This window comes from Candoia aspera, chromosome 1, assembly GCF_035149785.1.
Source record: "Candoia aspera isolate rCanAsp1 chromosome 1, rCanAsp1.hap2, whole genome shotgun sequence".
NCBI lineage: Eukaryota > Metazoa > Chordata > Lepidosauria > Squamata > Boidae > Candoia > Candoia aspera.
In genome coordinates, this window is record NC_086153.1 from 213,422,614 (window position 1) to 213,445,718 (window position 23,105).

Below are 23,105 nucleotides of genomic sequence, written 5' to 3' on the forward strand. Positions count from 1 at the left end.
TTCCCCACTACATCAACCCATTCCACCCAATCATGCAGAGAGGGCGTGCTGCGGACCCTGTCAGTAAGAGAATTCCATCTGGCGGAGTCCAGGAGGCAGGCCTTCTCTGCAGTAGTGCCCGCCCTTTGGAACATCTTTCCCCCGAAGGTGAGGTTAGCCCCATCGCTCCTAGCCTTCCGGAGGAATTTGAAGACCTGGCTCTGCCACTGGGCTTGGGGCTGGGAGGAGAATAGTCGTACTTGGGGTTGGCTAGTGCCTTGAAGTGCCCCTCCTATGCAAGGACTGAGTGAGATCACAGCCATCTGGACTTTATTTATATTTAGTAGCTATGTGAAATTGTTTTATAGTGCACTTTTATATTGGAATTTTATTTTATATATATATATATATATATATATATTATTTTGTTGTAAATAGGCAGTGTCCTATTTACCAGAGTCCCTCAGGTAGGAGGAGATGGGCAGTGACAAATTTAATCAATCAATCAATAAATAAATAATTGGCTTACCATCCAGTAGTGCCCATCCAGTAGTGGAATGGCATCTACTAGCAAAATGAATTATCCTCACCCACTCCACACACCACTAAAGACAGTTCTGGCAGTAATCGTCTGGAGCAGGTTTCAGGGGACATAACTTTTTTATGAGTAGAAGGGGGACAAGTATTGTGACAGCATAAGTCTACTTACATAACATTGGATGTAATCCATTATTCTTGTGCCTAGTTGCAGAAGGAAGGACATAAAGGGATCACTATCATTGCCTCTTAGGTGTACTTGTTTAGTACATTTCTGTAATATGTGTATTTGTGCACAGCAACTGTAAAAAAAGAATTTAAGGGATCATTGGATAAATTTCATCAGTGGAAGAAACAAGAGTCAGATTGTGATTTGGATGAAACATAATTTTTTTCTCTCTAGGAGGCTCTACTAGAATATATTACTCAGAAATACAGTGCTCATTGATTTTAGTTCCACTGAGGTTTAAAAAGGAAATGAATAGATCAAGAAGCAAGAAGAAGGTTTAGGGAAACCCAACTGCAATTCACTGTGTAATCAAAAATACAACTGTTTGCACCAGAATTAAAAAGTGAAGTGACAGCTTCTTTTGTATTCTGTACTTGAGCACCACAGTCCATTAAATTTATTGTTAAACATCTGCCAGGTAGATTCTGCCTTCTGTAGAAATCACTTTCTTGTAACATCATTTTTCACATTCCAAGAACAATGCTACAAAAGGTTCAACAGTTTAATTTAAAAACAATCTGATCAGGAAAGAAAAATCTCTCTTTTATATACCTTTGATGTTGTTATATACCTTATTTATTGAAAATGTTGAGCTGAATTCAACGGATCATTAAATATTTTTGAAATTGAGGGCTGTTGATATTATATAATGGTGATGGTAGCTTTCAGACCATACCTCTAGGCTTCCCACAAAAAAGGAAAAACAAGTGATTAAAAAATTTCAAAGACAGACTGCTTGATAAGAGAGTTTCGCATATAATTTAACTGAAGGTTCATAGAGAAAGTGATGTTGATGCTAAACAATAGGTGAAGAATGAAACGTTATATCTTAAAGGACTCTTAAGTATGATAGCAAAATTGTATGTAAATAGCTTCCATTAAAGAATTCTACTCTTGTTTAACTTGGAGAGAGAATTATTCAGTCTTACTTCTGCTTTCTTGTGTCAGCTACTGCATTAAGTAACAAGGATGGTGTAGTAAATTAATATTTCTTTTCTCTCTTTTTACCCACCTGGTCAAAAAAATAAATACTTTGATACATGTAAGTTTTTATTACATAATCCTGCTTTTTACATATGCATGAATAAATAGGTACTTGTCATGGTATCAGGGTTTTGTGTGTGCTCTCAGTCTCTCTGCATATGTGTGTATGGAGACTATATGAAATGTCAGTTATAGTATATTCATCAATTTTATAAATGAGGTCATCTCTAACAAAATACTGCCATATGGAGCATTTCTGTTCAGACTTAAAGGCATCATTTCTCTCTCCATTTTTTTTTGCCCACTTGTTTAGTCCTAATTCACATGTTTGGGGAAAGGGGATTCTTCTCCATTATGACTTTATGTCTAAAATTCTTTTTGTACTTCTACAAAGTATAGAAATTCCTGATAAATCCTGATAAAGCAGTCTGAATTTGACTTTATTAATTGGGTATACAAGCTGGGCCTGCAACAAATTCTGTCCTGTGAAATGTTCCTGTTCAGCTTTTAAGCCACTCAGTTTTATCCACCTTACCTCCACTGACCCCTTTGCACCGCTTGAGCAAAGAGGACATGAAACAGTCCTTGGCTATGCTTCCTGGGCTGTTTTTGGTGTGTATGTGTGTGTATGTGTTTAATTGACCCTATAGCTTGTTTGTATTCCTGTAAAAACTTGGGACCATTCCAGCATTGTTGACGTGTCTCTATTATGAGTAAATGTTACTCTTTGGGCTAGATACAGACTGGAAAAATTGTGTTTGCTGTTAGCACATATTTATTGTATCCTGTAAAGGGATTGACAAATATGTCTACATCTCTATCTACATCTCCATTTCATGCTGGGAAGCTACTTTGTGTAATGGTAGCTTTCTTTAATAAGCAGATAACATTTCTGCCTGCTTCATGAAAAAAGAGACCATACTTTTTCATTCACTGCAATTCTTTGAACCTAAAGTAGCCTACATCAGTTCATCAAATGGATAGGGATGCTTGTCCACTTGCTACAGTTTCTAATATTCCATTAAGTGTTAAGTCAGGGTTAGTAACCTGCTAGCCCTTGGAGATCTCCTATGTGGTGCACCATGGGTGCACAGTTCCTACGCTCATTATACTCTTGCCAGCACTGCTACCATTATTACTCCACAGGTTGAGGAAGTGTTTGTATGAATATCCTCCTCATGCAATTTCTTCCCAGGAAAAATCAAGCTGATATTAGTCGGCTAATCTGCTGTTGGAAGAAATGTCAAGAATGCAATTGCCAAGGAAGAGGTCACCAAGAGGAAGGAGATTAAATTCTTCCTCTCGCTTAATGCAACTCTAGAAATTATGGAGGAGAGGATAATGGACAATTTATGTGCAGCCTCCAATCTACTAGTCAGCCCTTGCATTACCATCTCTGTCTTATAATAATATTGCAGATCAGTATTCTCTACATGTAATAAGAGGACCTATTAGGAGACTTATATATGAGTTACTGACCAGGCAAGATTTTAAGTGGTTATTTCGTTCCTGTCTTTTGCCAGCCTTGGTACTACACCAGCCTTTTCTTTTCACTGATTTATTTAGTTATCTGTTTGCTTACTTACTGGATTTATAACCCATCTTCCTATGCAAAAGTTACTCAAGGTGCATAACCATTAGAAATAAGGAAACAAAAAAAAATTCTTCAGGAGACAAACAAGATGACTTGGTATTCCCATACCACTAAGAACTTGCCACAATTTGTTATGGTCCACACAGTCAAGGGCTTTAGAATAGTCAATAAAACAGAAATAGATGTTTTTCTGAAACTCCCTGGCTTTTTCCATTATCCAGCGGATATTGGCAATTTGGTCCCTAGTTCCTCTGCCTTTTCTAAACCCAGCTTGTACATCTGGCAGTTCTTGCTCCATGAATTGCTGAAGTCTACCTTGCAGGATCTTGAGCATTACCTTACTGGCATGTGAGATGAGTGCCACTGTTTGATAGTTTGAACATTCTTTAGTGTTTCCCTTTTTTGGTATGGGGATATAAGTTGATTTTTTCCAATCTGATGGCCATTCTTGTGTTTTCCAAATTTGCTGGCATATAGCATGCATTACCTTGACAGCATCATCTTGCAAGATTTTGAACAGTTCAGCTGGGATGCCGTCGTCTCCTGCTGCCTTGTTATTAGCAATGCTTCTTAAGGCCCATTCAACCTCACTCTTCAGGATGTCTGGCTCTAGCTCACTGACCACACCATCAAAGCTATCCCCGATATTGTTATCCTTCCTATACAGGTCTTCTGTATATTCTTGCCACCTTTTCTTGATCTCTTCTTCTTCTGTTAGGTCCTTGTCATCTTTGTTTTTGATCATACCCATTTTTGCCTGGAATTTACCTCCGATGTTTCTAATTTTCTGGAAGAGGTCTCTTGTCCTTCCTATTCTATTGTCTTCTTCCACTTCCGCACATTGCTTGTTTAAAAATAATTCCTTATCTCTTCTGGCTAACCTCTGGAATTTTGCATTTAATTGGGCATATCTCCCCCTATCACTGTTGCCTTTTGCTTTCCTTCTTTCTTGGGCTACTTCTAGTGTTTCAGCAGACAGCCATTTTGCCTTCTTGATTTTCTCTTTCTTTGGGATGTATTTTGTTGCCGCCTCCTGAACAATGTTGCGAACTTCTGTCCATAGTTCTTCCGGACCTTATCTACTAAGCCCAGTCCCTTAAATCTATTCTTCACCTCCAGTGCATATTCCTTAGGAATGTAGTGAGCTCATATCTAGCTGATCTGTTGGTCTTCCCTAATCTCTTTAGTCTGATCCTAAATTGTGCAATAAGAAGTTCGTGATCTGAACTATAGTCAGCTCCAGGTCTTGTTTTTACCGACTGTATCGATGTTCACCACCTTTGGCTGCAAAGGATGTAGTCCATCTGATTTTGATGTCCATCTGGTAAAGTCCATGTATAAAGCCGTCTCTTAGGTTGTTGGAAGAGAGTGTTTGTTATGCAGAGTGAGTTGTCCTGGCAAAATTCTATCAGCCTATGTCCTGCTTCGTTTTGTTCTCCCAGGCCATGCTTACCTGTAATTCCAGGTGTCATCTGACTGCCCCCCTTAGCATTCCAGTCGCCTGTGATGAAAACAACATCTCTTTTAGGCGTATTGTCCAGTAGGTGCTGCAGATCCTCATAGAACTGCTCTACTTCAGCTTCTTCAGCATCTGTGGTTGGGGCATATATTTGGATCACTTTGATGTTAGATGGCTTGCCCTGAATTCGAATTGAGATCATTGTTTCATTTTTTGGATTGTATCCAAGCACTGCTTTAGCCACTTTACTATTAATTATGAAGGCTACTCCATTTCTTCTGTGGTCCTCTTGTCCACAGTAGTGGATCTGGTGGTCATTTGATATGAAGTGGCCCATTCCAGTCCCTTTCAGTTCACTGACGCCCAAAATGTCGATCTTTAATCTTGACATCTCACCAATAACCACATCCAATTTGTCCTGGCTCATAGATCTTACATTCCAGGTTCCAATGGTGTGTTGATCCTTAGAACATTGGATTCGCCGTTCGCCACCAGCACCGTCGGCCGCTAGCCATCCTTTCAGCTTTGACCTAGCTGCATCATCACATCTGGGGCTATTTGAACTCATCCTCTGTTCCTCCCCAGTAGCATTTTGACCATCTTCCGACCTGGGAGTCTCATCTTCCGATGGTATACCGACATATCTCTGGTTGTACTGATCCATTTAGTTTTCATGGCAAGAATACTGGGGTGGGTTGCCATTACCTTCCCCAGGGATCACATTTAGTCTGACCTCTCTGTCATGATCTTCCCGTCTTGGGTGGCCCTTCACGGTTTAGCTCATGGCGTCACTGAGGTACTCAAGCTGCAGCACCACAACAAGGTAACGATCCTTTGCTGAAGGGTTGGGCAACTTACAGAATTAAAAACTAACAACATTTAGAAATAAAAACAAAAGAAAAGCCACTAAAACCAATTAAAACAGTTAATTAAGACAAAACTAACTTGCAGGAGAGTACCAATAAATTACTAACAATGCAACCAACCAGCAGGCTCAACACCACCACTGGACCCCCAGGCATGGTGACAAAACCATGTCTTAAGAGCCTTCCAGAAGGCCAGCAGGGTTGGGGCTAATCTAACCTTGCGGGGAATGATGTTCCAAAGGGCAGATAACACAGCAGAAAATGCTCTCCTCCTGGGTCCTGTCATATGACATTCCTTAACATGCCTCTCTTGCCAGACCTGATTTGTTGGACCTTATTCCAACAAATAAAATTAGTTCTCAAAAACCAGACTAGTAAACAAATATTAACCAGGAGAAACCAAATGCAACAACCATACATATTTAAAACACCACCCCATGGTAAGACCAAATGCACATACATCCATAATTAAAATAAAATAGTTTTTAATCTAGGAACTGCCAAGAGGAGTAAATGTAAAGTGGGATAATTGGGCCTTCCGCTAACACATTAGTCAAATAAGAGATCTTTAAGTCCCTTTGGAGGCTATCATGGAGACAAGAAGGAGAGAGCTGATTCCAGTGTTGTGGGGCCAAATCTGGAAAGCCCAGAATCCATGACTTTGTAACAAAAAAAGGCCCTGCTGAGAAAAACGTAAGAAGTGAACAAGACTATAAAGAGAAATAAGGCCCGACAGTTATTTGGGGGGGTGGTATTTATTTCTTTATTAGATTCCTATCTCACTGCAATTTGGCAATTCTTGTCAGTTACACAATATGCAAAAAATTAATACATACACATTGTCCAAATTCTAAAGTGTGCTATAGCATCCACCAGGATCCATGTTCCATGTGTTTGTTTAAAATACTATTTTAATTATATAACAATTAAATAGGAGGTTGGAATTTTAGAAAACAGAGCAGTAATCTCTATGATCAGATTTATTTCCACCACAGTCTTATACCCCACAAAGACCCCTTCAGAGCTGGAGGACATACTTCCCAGGAGGCTAGTTCACCTTTGGATAAATGGATGTTCCATGATTTGCCGTGATAGCCATTTTGTGAGATGTCCTTAACATACTCTAAAACTCCCAAATATGCCCCTTTAAGAAAGCATACTTAAAATTCAACATGGAATAATTGGAAATTTTTAGAACTTTGATAATGTTTTGGGTAGGCAGAGGGATTTGTTGAAATGGTTTTATGTAGAAACAATTCTGTTCTGGAAGCATGTACTCATTCTTTATAAAAGTAAAGATTGTTAAAAATTCTACCCTTCCTGAATAATAAGAATCTAGTATGCATTAGTACCTTCTAAATAATGTCAAGTTACTCTTCGTCACAGTCTGTCGAAGACAAATAATTACTTTCTTCTTCTAAGAGATAATAGCACTTGTCTAATTGCCAAATCTGCAGCACTACGGGGGCATTCAGTTTAGCTGTCCCTCCTGTATGCCAAATACAATAGTTTTCTGGTTCAGCTTCCTTGTTAGACATAGCCTTAAAAAATGCCTTTATGATTATGTAGAATCAACTACTGAATTATAATAATTACTTTTCCAGAAAACTTAGCCTGTCCATCTCAGTTACATGGAGAAGATTAAATGATTAGCATTCTGAAAAATATGTATAAATCCTACAGTTGCATGCAAGTTTAGGCACCCCTTCTCAAATTATATGTTTCAATAAATTCTTAAATGAATAGCTGCTGACACAACTTCTACATTGTACAAAGTTAAACAAGTCATGTTCTTGCAAATTTGAATGCATATCTTGCACCTATTTATGTGCAGTTGTTTACAGATTCAAAATAAGAAAACAGTGAAAGAGTTTTCTATTCTTGTATTTGGCGGTGGTTTTTTTCCCCCACTCTTCTTTGCAGAACCCTTCTAGCTCAGAAATATTCTTAGCTCTCTTTACAAGCCCTGCATAGTTGAGATCTATCCACATATTTTCAGTAATGTTCAGATTTGGGGACATTTACCTTTCTTAACTATGAGTACTTTGACTGATTTCAAGGTACATTTCTGTCTTGCTGAAATAGATACTTTCTTTCTGGCTTCCATTTCTTCAATGACTGTGGCATGTTAACCTTTAGAGTATATTAATATTTAGTCAAATCCATTCCTCCTTCCATTTGCACAATATTTCCTGTGAACTAGCTACCACAAAACATCAATGCATAGTACAGCCACCTCTGTGTTTAACAGTTGACAAGATGTTGTTTTCTTCAAACACTTCACTGTTTTTACCCCAGATTTATCCTTTCTGGTTGTGTTTTATCAATCCAAAACATATTGTTCCAAAAGGTTTTATTTTACATATATAGGCAACAACTTTTATGATGAAGTTCAAAGTAAGATTTCCTTCTGACAGCTTTCCTGTGTGGATCATATAAGCAAAGCTTTACAGTGGACCTGGGGACAACTTCTTCTAGTATCAGCTAAATATTTCAGTGGATCATTTGCAGTAATTGTGGATTCTGTTTTCAGATGTGACAAGATCAGAGGCAGTTCTAGCAGTTTCTTGTTAATATTACAGATCTTGCTTGCCTTCAACAGTTCCATATAAATTCCATTTCTTAACAATATTTCTCACAGTTGAAACTTTAGCTGAGAGTGTCTACAGATTCTCTTACATCTATCCCTTGCTTTGTAAGAGTGAGTTATCTTTATTTTCAAGATATGTTATTTTCTTTATTTTCAAGAAAAGTCATTTAGTTTATTTTCAAGAAATGTTCAGACAGCCACTTATAAGAAGCCATGGTTGTGAAAGTAGACAGAACAAATAACCAAAACCTGAGAAGTTAGAAGGATCACAATATTTGTTCATCTGTGGAATGGTCTTCAACAGGCTAATTGTAGAGTCAACTATATTTTGGTGCAGTATTAATAGCTTTTCAATTTTGTTTTGTTTTTAATAGCACTGAATCAGTTTGGGTGTCCAAACTTCTGTACATGCCATATTCACCATTGTTTTTTATTATTTTGAATTGGTGAACATCTGCATGTCACTAGTAAGTATTCATTCCAACTTGTAAAAAGATGTTGTATTAACTTAATATCAGCTAATCTTCACTTAGGGAGTCACTGAAACATATAATTTGACCAGGGTACTTCAACTTTTGCATGCAATTGAATAAATATGATAGAAGTCAATGCCATTATATAGATTCACACAGTTTATATTTAAATGTGGGGGAAGTGTACCAATTACTTGATCCCAGCAAGGAGTTTGTGTTTAGCTGGATGCTGTTTGTGTGGAGTTAAAAATAGATGAATTTTTAATGAGCTATTAAAATTCAGTTCTAACTACAGACCTATTTGTAAGTCAGTGCTACTATGATCAATAAGCCTACCTTTTTGATTAGGACTGTAGTTTTACATGGGTTTCATCTTTATAGAATCCTTAATTTTCTAGGTCAGAATGGTGCAATTTTTTTCAAGCTAGAGCTGTACTTGTCCTTTGGACGGCTTGCCAGAAAGCACATCCCCAAAAGTAAGCAAGGATAAAAAGCAGGAGTAATACAAAAGGAATTAACTACTGTTCATGTGATTGCTCCCTAACTACTCTTTGGTTGTATTTTGGGAAACCCTGGAGGCAACAGAACCTCACATTGTGTATCCACTGCTCTGTGTAATGTTGTTATTTCTATTTTTTCTTGTTCAAGGTCTGCAGGAACTGTTAATAATATTTAATTAATTAGTTAAATAGTTATCTGCTTAAACTAAATAGACTCTGCCGATATTTATCAAAAGTCTATATGCTGTAATAGCCAGGTTAAGGGTAGCTGCTTTTAATGTTAATATGTCAATTTCAATTTTATGTGAAAGTCCTCTGCTTCATAATAATATATAAAACTCTTGGTGACTTTATTATATGTTTTATTTTTGTAAGAATCATATTGTTTGGTCTAGAGATGAATGGAATAACTCAGAAGGGTACATCTAGCAGTGTGCAACTAGATTTCTGTGTATGCAACATATCCCTGATTTCAATCATTCCTTTAAATGTTGCATTTACTGGATAGGAAGATAAAGTGGGTTTTCCCCCTCAAATAATTATCTGTAAATTGGAGGTGGAAAGCTGTCTTACATTCTGTCACAGAGGAAGCACCACCTGCACAATTTAATTTGGATGAGAATATTAAGTGAATCAAATTTAGAACATCTAAAAAAAAGAAATGGTCCCAGTGACAAAACGACAAGATTTCTCAGAAGCAGCTAAAATCTAGCTTTGTAGAAAGTGCCCTACATCCTTACCTGACTCTTATCCTAGTATTCAGTGATTCCTTATCAATGAAAGAGCCAGAAAAGTCCATAAACAGAATTGTCGGAGCCGTATGTTCCCTGTATGATTTCTTAGACCTAGTGGATCTTCAATACATAGAAGTTCCAGATATTTGGAATATCATTTTACCTATTTTCCCTCAACCTCCCCCAAAATAATAAATGTTGCTTGTGGTTACCAAAAAAAGTACTCGCCCTGCCATAGGCCAAGACAGTGGAAAAAAATTGTCCCCAAGACCCCTTTCTGTAGATGGGGAAAATATGATGGGGAGTCTTGCAAAGTTCCATACAATTCAGATGGCCCAAATGGATGCCTTTATAAGTGAATTACTTATCAATTTCCATTCCAGCCAATATGAAGGAACAGAATCTGTTTCTGAAGATCAAGCTATGTTCCCCTCCCCAGCTTTCATTGCAGTAATTTGTTAAAAGGAAAATAGCTTCCTGAAATAAATTCATATTAAAATGTTGGCTTTAAATCATAACCATTTGCTAACTGCTGCTGCTTCCTGCTTACATTCAGTTAGCTTTGGGCACAGTGCTTAGAATATCATCTGGTCTGGAGGAGGAGAATTTATGTCCTGAAATTGGGATAACATGGAAGAAAATGTGTGGCTTCACTGAAACTTTCTTTTCTTAGTTTAGAGAAAATATTGCCATGACTTTTAATTGATTTCTTCCTCAAAATAATAATCTGTTAAGAAAAAAGCAAAAACCATGGATTCTGTGCATTATTGAGTCACATTTATATAGATTGTTTTGAAAAAGCTAAGCAGGATAGGATCTGGTTAGTACTTGGATGGGAGCCAAGTTAGAATTCCTGTTTAGCAGCCAGTGGATAATTACTTGGAAATATTTGTGCCACATTTGAATGAAATGGGGACATGTTCAGAAACTAAGTGAGCAGGACTTGATACCTGAAATCTTATAAAAAGCTAATTGCCTAGATTTTAAGTTTAGATAGAAGAAAAAAGCAGACTCCTTTTGAAAGCAAGTAAGAAACTTTTGTTGCTATTATGAAAAAGCCTTACTATCCACCCCTTGTCTCCTTCAGCCGTTTTAAAATACCAGTATGGTAGACTCAGTGTGGAGAAGGTGGGCCACTGAATTTAGGAAAACAAACAATAATCTATCATAACCTAACCTTCACAGTGACCAAAGCATGAGAGCTTGGGGTTAGTGGTGGGCATTGGGTCTACATGGAGGGAATGAGCTGGTTGTGATGCTGCCTGACCCAACTGCAAGTTGTCCGAGTTTTGCAGGCTTCCAAGCTCCATTCTTTTCACTAGGGTAAGAGGTATGGCTTCTCAGCTTTTCCTCTGCCTTTTCTTTGTTTGGCACCCCATGTTGGTGAGGTGGGTCTTTTCAGAGCTGCATTCTTCGCACAGGCAGCAGCAGAAGATGAAGATGAATAAGCTATGGAAGATGAATTAGTTTACCCCCTTTTCAAATGGAGACAGAGAAATCCTGAAAAAAGTTTTTAAGACGGGGTGGAATATATAAGTACAAGAAAACAAATAAATGACATATATCTTTAGGAAACTATTAACTCTGAATATCTTGATTCTCTCTTCATTTGCTAAATGTTCTCTAATGTAAACTTCTGTTAAAAGAGTATAGGGAGACATGGGATGAACATTTCTGCTATACTATTCATGTGAACAATGTGACCATTACTAAGCTTTCAGCATGAGTGGATACAAATAATACCACAATATAGGTAGCACCTGTGAAGGTATGATCTTGGGAATATATATGCAGTCTTCCCATGAACATTAAAATTCAATAAAGTAGCTTTTTGGAAGGTGCTTCCTACAAGGTTTTCCAAATAGCTGATAAGCAGATGTTTAACTTTTGAAGCTTGTCCAGTTTGTAAATAGGAACTTCCCTGTACACAGAAATGTTTGTTCTTATGGTTCATAATCTAACTGGTAGTATAATCCAAGAAGTGATTAGTTGGTTGGTATTATATTTCAGTAGCTAGATAAGGAAAATAAAGGATCATACAAAAAGGAACTCAGTTTGGATCAACAGATAAATAGATCTATGTTTTAATTTGAAAGGAAAAGGTTTTGTAGTTTGGGAAAATCTATCAGGATTGGCAACTAAATGACACAGTTTGGTTAATTATTTAACTTGGCTTCCAGGAGGTCTGGGGATTCATGTCCTGGCCAACTAGACTAGACATGGAAGAGGTGCAATAAAGTTCTTTCTTTGCAGTTCGTTAAACACATTAACTCAAAGGCAATAAGGAATAGGTTATTTCCCAAGTCAGTAAGGTGGCAGGCAAGGCGAGGCAGGACTGGACTGGGAAGCTGGAAGTCGCACCGCAGCAGGGCAAGACAAGCAAGGCTGAACTGGAAGGCTGGAATCAGAGAGCAGCAAGGCAAGACTTTGAGGCAAGGTTGCGCTCGATAGCAAGGCAGGGCTCTGAGGCAAGGCTGAGCTCGGTAACAAGGCAGGGCTGTGAGGCAAGATTGGACTGGGAAGCGAGGCAAGGCTCTGAGGCAGGGCAGAGCTTGCTGGCAAGGCAGGGCTCTCAGGCAAACAGCAGGGCAGCAGCAGGGCAGGCAGCGGAGGCAGGAGGCTTGGAGTTGGCAGACAAGGTAAGGAGGTTGGCTGAGGCAGCGCGTTCGGAGAATAGGCAGGAAGAAGAGAACGGTTGTCTCCAACAACTGGCTCTGGCTTCTGGCACTCTTTATATCTTCAGCTTTCCCACCTTTTTCGCGCAGAAGCCAATTGGCTATCTCACTGCTCAGCCTGCCTTTCCAGCCTCCTTTCCCACACACTGATAGGTGGCAGTGAATTTGCCTCCTGTCTGTCTTCAATCAGTGGGTCTGGATCTTGCTGTCAAGGCTTTCTCCCACTTTTTCTGCAGTCGACTGATCTTCCTCAGACTCAGACTCAGTCTCCATCCTGACAATTCACAGCTGCTACATAAAGCTAGATATGGTCTGATTGGTTCATTCAATCATCTGATCCTGTGGCCCAAGAAGCCAAAGTATTCTCCCTGGCCATCTTCAGGATAGTGTTGTGGTACAGTCAAAAATAAGGCAGCAGTTCCATCTGCTTGAAAATGCTGCAGTTGTAAGTATGGTACTTCCAACCCACTATTAGAATTTGAGGACCCACTGCATTACAAGGCCTTACATTCAGCCCTATCATTTGACAACACAGTCTTGCTTCATGAATGGTAGCCTTGCTTCCATTCCTCAATGTATACCATGTCTTTGTGACTAGGTAACTTTTACCAAAAGCAATTTACTTCTTTTCAGGTTCATGCACTAGTTGGCCTTTCCGAGCAAAACTAGGAAAACCTGATTTATTCAGCTTTGGTTAATGAAGTCAAATGCAGCCTACCATATATAATCCACTTTAAAGATGACATAGGTTTGGAAGCAAAAATCTTAATTTCTATGTGTGGGTTGTTGTTGTTGTTTTCCCTTGTTTTAGCATTTCCAAGAATGGAAAGGACAGGCAAATAAAGAGATCTGTTCTGCCATCTGTAGTTTGAGATCTTCTTGCCAATTACAAATGTAGCTTAAAGGTGTTTAAAGAAAAGAACTATTCACATTGGAGTGCTTATGAAAAATCAGGCTAATATTTGGAAATAGTTCTGTTTCAAAATTAATGGGCATCTATGGATGAACGAGTTCCCAGTGTATCCTTCAAAGAAAATCAGTCATTTGATTTAGTGCAAGTCATATGTAGGCCCCATTCATACCTTTAGCTTGTAGCAGGGGAATCCTTTGTTACTGCTACATATGTTTGAACTACTTGGTTTGGTCAATACATTGGATGTAAATGTAATGGTTTGTCAGAATAAATATCATTGGTGTTGAAACAGTATTTGGGCTGGGGGACATACTAGAAGTCCGCTAAGATTCACAATATGGTAAAAAGGAAAACAGAATTTGAAAGAGCTGTGCTTACTGTGACAGAATTAAATAACAAATGGGAAATATTATGAAAACATCAGTAAAGGGAAACATTAAATTGAAAAGAAAATGATTTGTTAGATTGTATTGAGCAGCGCCAGCCAATACATGATTGCTCACTACAGTCTAGGTTGAATTATTTTATTTGATCTAATTTAAGGATGTGCAAAAGATTCCATACATGAACTGTTCAGTATATAGAGCAGCTGTTTTCCCACATTCAGATGTTTTAGCCTGGGTAGAAATAGAGTATCAGCCCTCCCAGGTAAACCAGACAGGAAACACAACAAGATGAGCTAATTCTACTTTATTGTAAGGCTACATTGACAGAATCTTGCAAGTCCTAAATTACAAATCTCCCATCCACCCTATTTACTGCCTGAGTAATTAGGGTGGATGCTTCCTAAATTTCTTCTCTGGCCATTACTCTGTTGTGGACTCCTCCCTCTTTTATCAAATTGTTCCCTAGGCAGCATCTCTTCCCCCTGTCTTCCAAGATCACCCACACATTCCATCACATGGAGGAAAGAGCTGAGAATAAAACAAGAACATCAGTGACAGCTGAGTGAAAAGAAGGGCAAGGTTATTGCGTATCGCCCCCTTTCTCTCCTCCTCCCTTCAGCGGTTCCCAGTATGAAATACCCCACCACCCCATCCACTCCCAATCTTCCTGGTGTTTTTGTTTTCCTCCTCCTCTTCCACCCTTCACTGCTGCTACCAGTGTGCCACAGGGTTATATATATTTCCTTGCTCCATCCTGCAGGACAAAGCTGGCCATATTCCAGAAAGCGCATTCTATTCATTGCAGGGAACAAGCAAATTCAACCGTCTTGGCTCATATCCCACATACACCAAACACATTTTCTAGAACAACCATCCACAGTCAGATGCCTTTTAGATGTGTTGGACTACAACACTTATTATTCCAAGACAGGATGGCTGTGCTTTTGGATTTATACTTAAACATATCTAGAAGGCTCCAGTATAGAGAACTATCATAGACCAGCTCCTTGAAATTTTCTGAAATGCACAAGAGTTCCCAGTCAGTCAGACCAACAATGGAAGGCAATGCCTTAATGATCTGGCAGTCAATAAATCTTTTCTGTTGTCTGCTCAAAACGGGAAAAAGAACACTCCCACAGATTGTGACTCTATGCACAAAACTCACACAAGGAGGAAAAGCTTTTTTTCTTCTTCCTGATACTCTAATTTTTACCTCTGAAGTCTCCCACTCCTCTCTCAAACATAAAAGATCATTCCAAAATCTTCCTACAACATAACTGGAATACTGAACTATCCAACTAGTGATGCATCTGTAGGCTGAGATTCAAATAAAAGCAGACCTCCTGTCCAACACATGATAGGAGATCTCCAAACATCTCCTGCCAGTTTATAATTACCTGCAGCAATAGAAGTGCCACATGCTATTCAGTAGTTTTACAAAGGAATCAATTCCGCAGAAAAGTGGTGGTGGCCTATGCCATGTTAGAACATTGGTGATAGGAGAGATGAAAAGGAAGGCATTGGGATAACTAGTTTGCCCTGGGATAAGCCATGATGGCAGCTGCTGAGGGGAGAGGTTGGAACACATACCAGCCACACCCTACTCACCCAGCTGGGTTTTGTTTTAACTAAAACCTGGAACAACCTAATTGTTCCTGGTTTGGTTTCTGCGGAACTATGGCTGACCCCAAAAAGTTCAGCGAAACTTCCAGAACTCTTCCAGGTTTCTTGCTGGTTTGAGATAAAACCATTTTCCATTTCAGGCATGTCTTTAATACAGTTTGAAATTACCCAAACTTTGGAATTTCTAACCTTTCTATCAAGGTGACGATGGAAGTGGGCTTCCTATCAACTTTAGACAGCATGCTGTGAAGAGATGTGATCAGACTTTTAGCTTATTTTTTCTCTCAGTTTTAAGCCAATGTTTCTGCATTTGTCAGACGAAAGTGTGTAGAGATACCAAGGAACCGTTTCTAGCCTAGTCTCTTTTGTAGTATTTTGTAAATTACTCTGTATAGATGGAAGGAGATTTGCATTGAATGTCACACTGAACACCTATAAAATAAGTGCAAGATTCCTCTCCCATCACTCCAGAAACCTGCAAATAGCAGGACGTGCAATAGCTTCCACTTTACACCATTAAGAAGAAAAGATTCAGGGTCAGAGGATATTTTTCTCTTGTTTTGTTCTTATTTTTCAAGCAACAAGAAGAAAGAAAAGCTTATTGTCTATTTCTGTGAGGGTGAATGATGATTTGATACACTCGCAGGGATCTTCAACAGATACGTTACTTTAAGTTTCCAGCTTCATTAAGGATTCTAAAATTACTGCACTGAGATTGAGATACCTTCTTCAATCTCACTGACAGTTGCCTCCAAGGAACTAGAGCAGAATTGAAGAAAAAATATATTTGGCTCCCATGTTTTATTCTGTCATAAAACATAGGGAGGAACTGAAGAGATGATAATGAATTCTGGTCCCTTAAATAATGGCATAATGAGAATTTATTCAGAATAGCTTGCTGGTTCTAATTCTTCAAAATCAAAATCAAGTACTATGTACCAAGGAACCAGGTGGAAATTTAGATGGTGACAGACATGATAATCCTAGAGAAGAAGCATTCAAAGTGGTAGGGTTCACATGACATGATGACTGGGGAGAGTTACTTTAGTCCAAATCAAGGGTAGGACTATTTGGAATTCAATAACACCCACAGGGTTATTGGCTGGGACAATTAACCTTATTTCTCTATTTGCAGGCCACACTGACCCTCACCCCATTTTCCCAATCAAGTATATCACATGAAGAGGACCCTGGAAGGCCATGAAGTTCTTGGGGTTCTTCCCCCAAGCACTGAGCTAGGGTGAGACTGGTGACCAGTAGATACAGGGGGAAATGTTGTTTTGGGGGCACCATGAGATGTACTTTCTGTTGTTAGTATTGTTGTTTGTTTTTATGTTTTATTATGTTGTGAACTGCCCAGGGTTACTGTATATAAAATGGGCAGCCATTTAAATCTGTTAAATAAATCATTAGGACCATTGTGAGTTAAATCAAGGGACTGGTCTCAAAGGTTCCTGATTGTGTACAAAAGCATTTACTGCTTCAAAAAAAAAAAAGATACTCTTGGTTTCTGAACACAAAGGAAACTTAAATGCAGATACCCGAGCAAACTCTTGCAATATAGGGTGGAGGCCTGAGAATTTTATTTGCAGCTGGGTCCTATTCATTTTTATTTGAAAATCAGCTCCAGTAATTTCAGGACCTCCAGGATTTTGAGAATAGCATTTCAGTCTTAGGAGCACCTTTGAAGAAGTCTCATTGAAATGAGCTTGCTGCCATTTGCTAGTGCTGTGGAATTTATAATTCAAAATACTTTTCATAATCATGCTAACCTGCTGGTAAATGATACTGGCATTGATGGGACTCGTTTTCTTTTCATTTCATGTTTACTGTAAATATAGTAAGAGAGAACTACATGCTTGTAGTGAAGAGTATTGAAGAGGGGTGTTTTGGAGCTAACGGTATCAGTAAAATGATAAATGTAATATGAAAGAACTGATTCATTATATGAAACTGAGAGAAAAATTAAAGAATCTCTTTATCAAAATAGTGGATGTTTCTTGTCTAGAGAACAAATTATTAAAATGGGTCAGAATGGTTGCAGAAACCGTTGTTTATCTGTACTCTGAACGTTGTACCTTCCTCTCCAAAGCAACCTATCTTTCTAAATCATATATCCAAATTTTCCACCTCTCATAAATCTTCTAAAAGTGAGTAGGTGATATAGAACAATGTTAGTAAACATTGGCCTTTGTCCATTACAAATAAGTGGGGAGAGGAGGGGAGAGGAGGAGCCGTAACAACAACTAGATTTACTCTGGCCCTGATCCATTTCTGCAGAAAGCAAAAAAAAAAAAAAAGGCACCTTAACTTCTCTCTACTTATGTGGAAATACAACTCTGAAGACTGTAAATATTATTGGTCGAGGATAGTATTACTAACAATAATACCAGTAGTGATATTCATTACCTTTTTGGAACTAAAATTTGAACTTATTCCTGAAAAACATTCCTTATTATCTGTGCTTTCAGAGACTGCTTGGTGTTTATGGTGTTGCACTTGAACATTCATCAATAGTTTTACACTGCTGAGCGTCCAGCTTAAAATACCGCACAACAATATTCAAGTTGCAGCAACTGTTTTATACACCTTGAGGTTTAGATAGGCACTGCCCATGGTGCTGAAATAAAGATAGCTAATTGCCATGTATGAATAATAGGCCAGTACTTTCCTAATTTCACCTTTGTCCTCACTCATATTCCATCTACATCTAGAGTATGTATATGCAGTATTTAGAATGCATGCACACCTTTTTTATTTCTTTATATCTGTCTCCAGATTGACGGGTATTTGTTGGCCTGAAATAAACTGGTTGTATAACATGCCCACATTTGGTTCTAAGATGTATTCTGTGTAATCTTTCACTTCAGAGTCTCCTAAGCCAATTTTACAATTCTGTGAGGTAATTTAGTGAGGCTAAAATAATTGGGATGCCTTGACTTTTATTTTGTAAGAAGACTATAGTCCTTGCTAAAGTCTCAAACACCCCAGACTGACGCATTTCCAGATAGCTACTGGACTGATTAAAAATAACTTTATATGATAGGATTTTGAATGTCTTCTCTAAAGATAAGAGCCAAACCCTGTCTTGTTCAGACTAAAGTCATTCCAGGCAATATGTGGAGTTATAACTATAATAGCAAATGCTTTTAAGAAAGTCCCTTAGGAAAAACAAAAGGCAATACCTCTAACAAAATTATCATTTTACTTGCTTTGTGATTCTTCGAGTATTGTATACAATAATATTCCAGAGTAAATTGAAATGTACTGCATACTTAAGAAGATTGTAGGTTGGGCCTTTTATAATGTGTCTTAGTCACATAGACCAAAGCTAGCTAGGTAGCATGTAAAAGTTCTGATTAATTCATTGTGATTATTAATTCTGGTTAAATGTATATGTTATTTTGTCATGACTATTAAAAAAAAAATCAGTACCAGACACAATTGTCTAATTACAAAAAAGATTGTACAAACTACTTTATACAATTCATATAGCTTAAAGTTCAGGGATTCCTAACCTGGGGTCCATGGACCACTTGGGAGTCCATAGATAGATTTCAGGGGGTCCCTAAATTTGGATGAGAAAAAAAATACAATTTTATGTTCACTTATATTACTATACTACATATTTGTTCTTTTAAAACATTTTGAGCATAATTGAGGTCCATCGGTTTCACCAGACTCTCAAAGGGAACATAAACTATCTAAAGGGGGCAGACTCCCGTACCTGTCTTACAGTTGCCAGTATTCCCTGCCTTACTTCCATTTTTTAAAATGTAGATGGCAGTCAAGTGGAACACCTAGCTTGCATTTGCTCAGTACTTCAATTTTTTTCCACTGCCTCTACTTGAAATAGGACTAGTGGTATTATAGTGATATGGAGGGAGTAGGTAGCTACAGAACAGATATTTTGCTTTGCTTTGTTCTGAACTGTGCTGCACTACCCACACTGCTTTGAGTAGGGTGAGGACTAAGATTTCATAGGGTAGGTGTCATAGCCCAACAGAGGCTGTGGAATGATCTAGGATGGATTGGAAAGGACTTAGGAGTCACCCTGTAGAAGGAGAGGGTGGTGGGTGGAGCTTCAGGTCAGTTCAGAATGGGTAAAAGAGGACTGCCAGGGAACTAGGGAAGATGCCATTGAGAAGAAGAGATGTATACGTTTCCTTGAGTGATGAATGAATGGGCGTATGCCTACATTTCTGTGGATGAATGGGGGCTGGAAGAAGAAGAAGAAGAAGAAGAAGAGGGGGAGGGGGAGGGAGGGAGGGAGGGAGGAACATAGGGATAATAAGGAGAGAATGTGGGGTGGTGAGAAAATCCTGAGAAGAGGGAGGCCAACCCTATATGTTTGCAACCTAGAGTAAGATATAATGTGTGAGTTTGGGAGTATGATTTTGATAGAGAGAACTGGGGTCCAAAGGAGCAGTTTTCTGTAGTAAGGACCTCTGCCCTGTACTCAAAATCTTAGATAATTTATTTGTCTTTAAGTCTAATCACTTTGCCTTTCAGTGAAATGAGCATATTGTGATTGCCCATGCCTACACAGCAGTAATTTTGTGACTAGGTATCAGTCATTCTAGCCATTTTGTGACAGATTTGGCATGTTCCAGGTCCTATTGATCAGATAAAGTGATCTGATGGGACCCTGAAAGCAAGCCTTGCCTATTGCTTTGCCTGCTCTCTGAACCACATTTCCCCAGAGATCCCCAGGGCTTCTCCCCTGCCTTCATTTAAAAGATTGTCGAAAATTTGGCTTCTTCTCCAGGTTAGAGTGCATGATGGGCTTCTCATAGAATTTTCCTTTGACCTGGATGGTTGTCCTTCCTGAACCTCTTTTTTAAAAAAATTCTGCTTTATGGTTTTGTATTATTTTAATTGTTTAAACCCTCCCAGGGTTGTTATGGAATCAGGCAGCTTTATAAATCTTATAAATAAATAATAAATAAATAGATCAATACTGTTCACTTTGACTTGTAGTGATTTTTCTCCATTTTAAAGGCCTTATCTCATTTTAAAATACTTTCAGCTGGGGATCTATGTCCAAAGCCTATGAGCCATAGCCCTTTTCTTTAAACAAAAGCCCTTTCTTTCAAGGTGCCCTCTGTTGTTGTTGTTCTTTGTCTTTTTCAGTTTCACTGAAAGTACACTGTATTTTTACGTTTTAGAATCTTGTTGCCAAATGAGGACGTTGGACAGTGGAATAGGAACCTTTCCTCTCCCAGACTCAGGAAATCGTTCAACAGGCCGACGTGTTTCTAAACAAGGACTGGATTTAGAAAATGAAGATTTCACATCACCTGAGCAATCTTTTCCCCAGGCTCATTCTGAGAAAGCCAAAACCCTAGAACGAGAAGTGCCTTCAACAACTAGTAAAAGCCAGGGATCTGTAGAGAGCATAATTTCTCATTCAGCATCAGATCCTGCAGTGACTGATAGAGGTGTGCAGACTTTTCAGAGTCGTCTTCCAAAACCAGCTTCTTCAGGTAAAATGACAAGTTTCTGTATTTGCAAATGAGATGCTTTGTGTCCAGATGTCAGTTTTCATTAGCAGAGACCTGCTAATGATAACATTATATATAAAGACATGTGAAATATGCAGCTGAAAAGACTCCTCACATTACGATAGAAGGTTTACAAGCTAGTGATCACAGTGAGATGGAAATGCTGAATGGTAATCTGTTGTTTTATAAAGAAGGTTATATGACATACCATGTGTCACGGGTTCTTTTTTAAACCGTACCCAATTAGACTGAGCCAGACTGAAGAGAGGCACAAAAGCACTGGACCCTGGATCATCTGGGTTTCTTTCTATCTCCCTATAAGTGTTGTGGGGACGTTTTATTTTGTAAAAACATATCAGAGTGATATGTGAGGGCTTCCTATATTCTGTTCCATTGCTATCTTTGTACTATTACTATGATAATTATTATAACAATAAACTATTACTCTTTAATTACTATTACTATGACAATGTTTATACTATTACCCATTACTCTATTACAATTACCTATATACTATTTATTTATTTATTTATTATTATTATTATTAAATTTCTCTGCTGCCCATCTCATACACAACAACTCTGGGTGGCTTACAAAGAATAAAAATAATATAAAAACATAAAGATAATATAAATATTGAATATAAAATATATTTGTATACTATCTCTATACTATAGCTAGTAGGCATCAACATTTCTTTCTTTAGCCTGTCCTGTCTTGAGTCCCTTCTCTCTGAGATTTCTTCTTTTTCTGTCAATGGCCAGCACATAGAGCTCTTGCGCCTTTTTTACGTTGTGCTTTCTCTTCCTTTATACTTCTTTTCCTCTCTTTTGGACCATCCACTCCTTCTTTTGTTTGGCTGCTGTACTTGTTCTGTTGGTGGCTGCAGAGCTCCAAAACATGTGTCTCCTTCCATGCTTGAAACCAGGGGGCCGTGAGTTCTAGTCCTGCCATAGGCATAAAAGCTGGCTCGGTGATCTTGGGCCAGTCCCTCTCTCTCAGCCCAACTCACCTCACAGGGTTGCTGTTGTGGGGAAAATAGGAGGAGGAAGGAGTATGAGGTATGTTTGCCGCCTTGCGGTATTTATAAAAATAATAAAGGCGGGGTAGAAAATAAATAAATAACTCTGCCTTGCTGATGCTGGGGGAAATGCTCAAATGGGAGGGAAAGTAGGGAGCACAGGGGACTGCAATTTTTTTCAAGCAGCCTGTTCTTCTACATCATGTCTTTAAATAGTTCATGGATAATGTCAGAGCGAAGTCAGGGCAAGTTTAAGCTGTAGCCAAAAACAAATTGAAGAATTTCCAGAGTTGGCAGAGCTTTTACTTTCAAAATGTTTATGTGTGTGCATGCATGTAATGTGTCCGTATGTCGTATGTGACCATATGGGTCTCAGTCTATATGGATTCATTGGATCTCAGTCCATTGGGTCTCATTCCACATGGATTCATTGTAAATGCCAGTACAGGTTGTGAAAATTCCCCATGATGACTCTTGTTATATGATGTATTCGTACATCTACATCTTGAAATAGTTTAACCACTTTATTGAGAAGTGTAAAGGGCTGTTCTTTTCAAGTTCATCAGACTGTATGTGAACCATATGGGCTAAACTTTAATTTAAAAAAAAATAAATCATGTTTCCTGAGTACTTCATAAAAGAAAAAAACATTTAAAGTAGAAGACTACCTTAACATGTTTAGAACTGTGAGGAAAATAACTTTTCCCATAGCAACCCATGAATCTCTATATTCAAGAAGTTTGCTCCCTCCTTTCTTCCCACTAAGACAAGGACTTTCTTCAGAGCAGATAAGTAGGGCAGAAAGTAACCTGATATCTGTTGCTTATGAATATGTATGTATGCCTGCATCATCATATGAATATGTAGGATTACATCATTTCCTTTTCTTGTAATGTATAAATATCAGTGCATTCCTTTAGCCTGCAGGGGAGGCACTCACCATCTTGGTGAGAACCCCTGCCCCCAGTGCGCACTGTTTAATAAGTACTGCAGTTCAGCCTTGTTTGCTTGCTTTGGGTCCTGTGTTTGATTCCACAA

General features: G+C 38.4%; 1 protein-coding gene across 2 annotated transcripts in view; it reads left to right on the forward strand.

Moving 5' to 3' along the window:
- The window catches only part of NCKAP5 (NCK associated protein 5), a 612,885-nt gene that overhangs the window by 531,042 nt on the left and 58,738 nt on the right, over positions 1–23,105 (forward strand). For both annotated transcript variants that reach the window (XM_063288715.1, XM_063288716.1), the window contains one exon: positions 20,711–21,028. In XM_063288715.1, the coding sequence (XP_063144785.1) occupies positions 20,711–21,028 (318 nt within the window). The remainder of the gene's footprint in view (positions 1–20,710; positions 21,029–23,105) is intronic.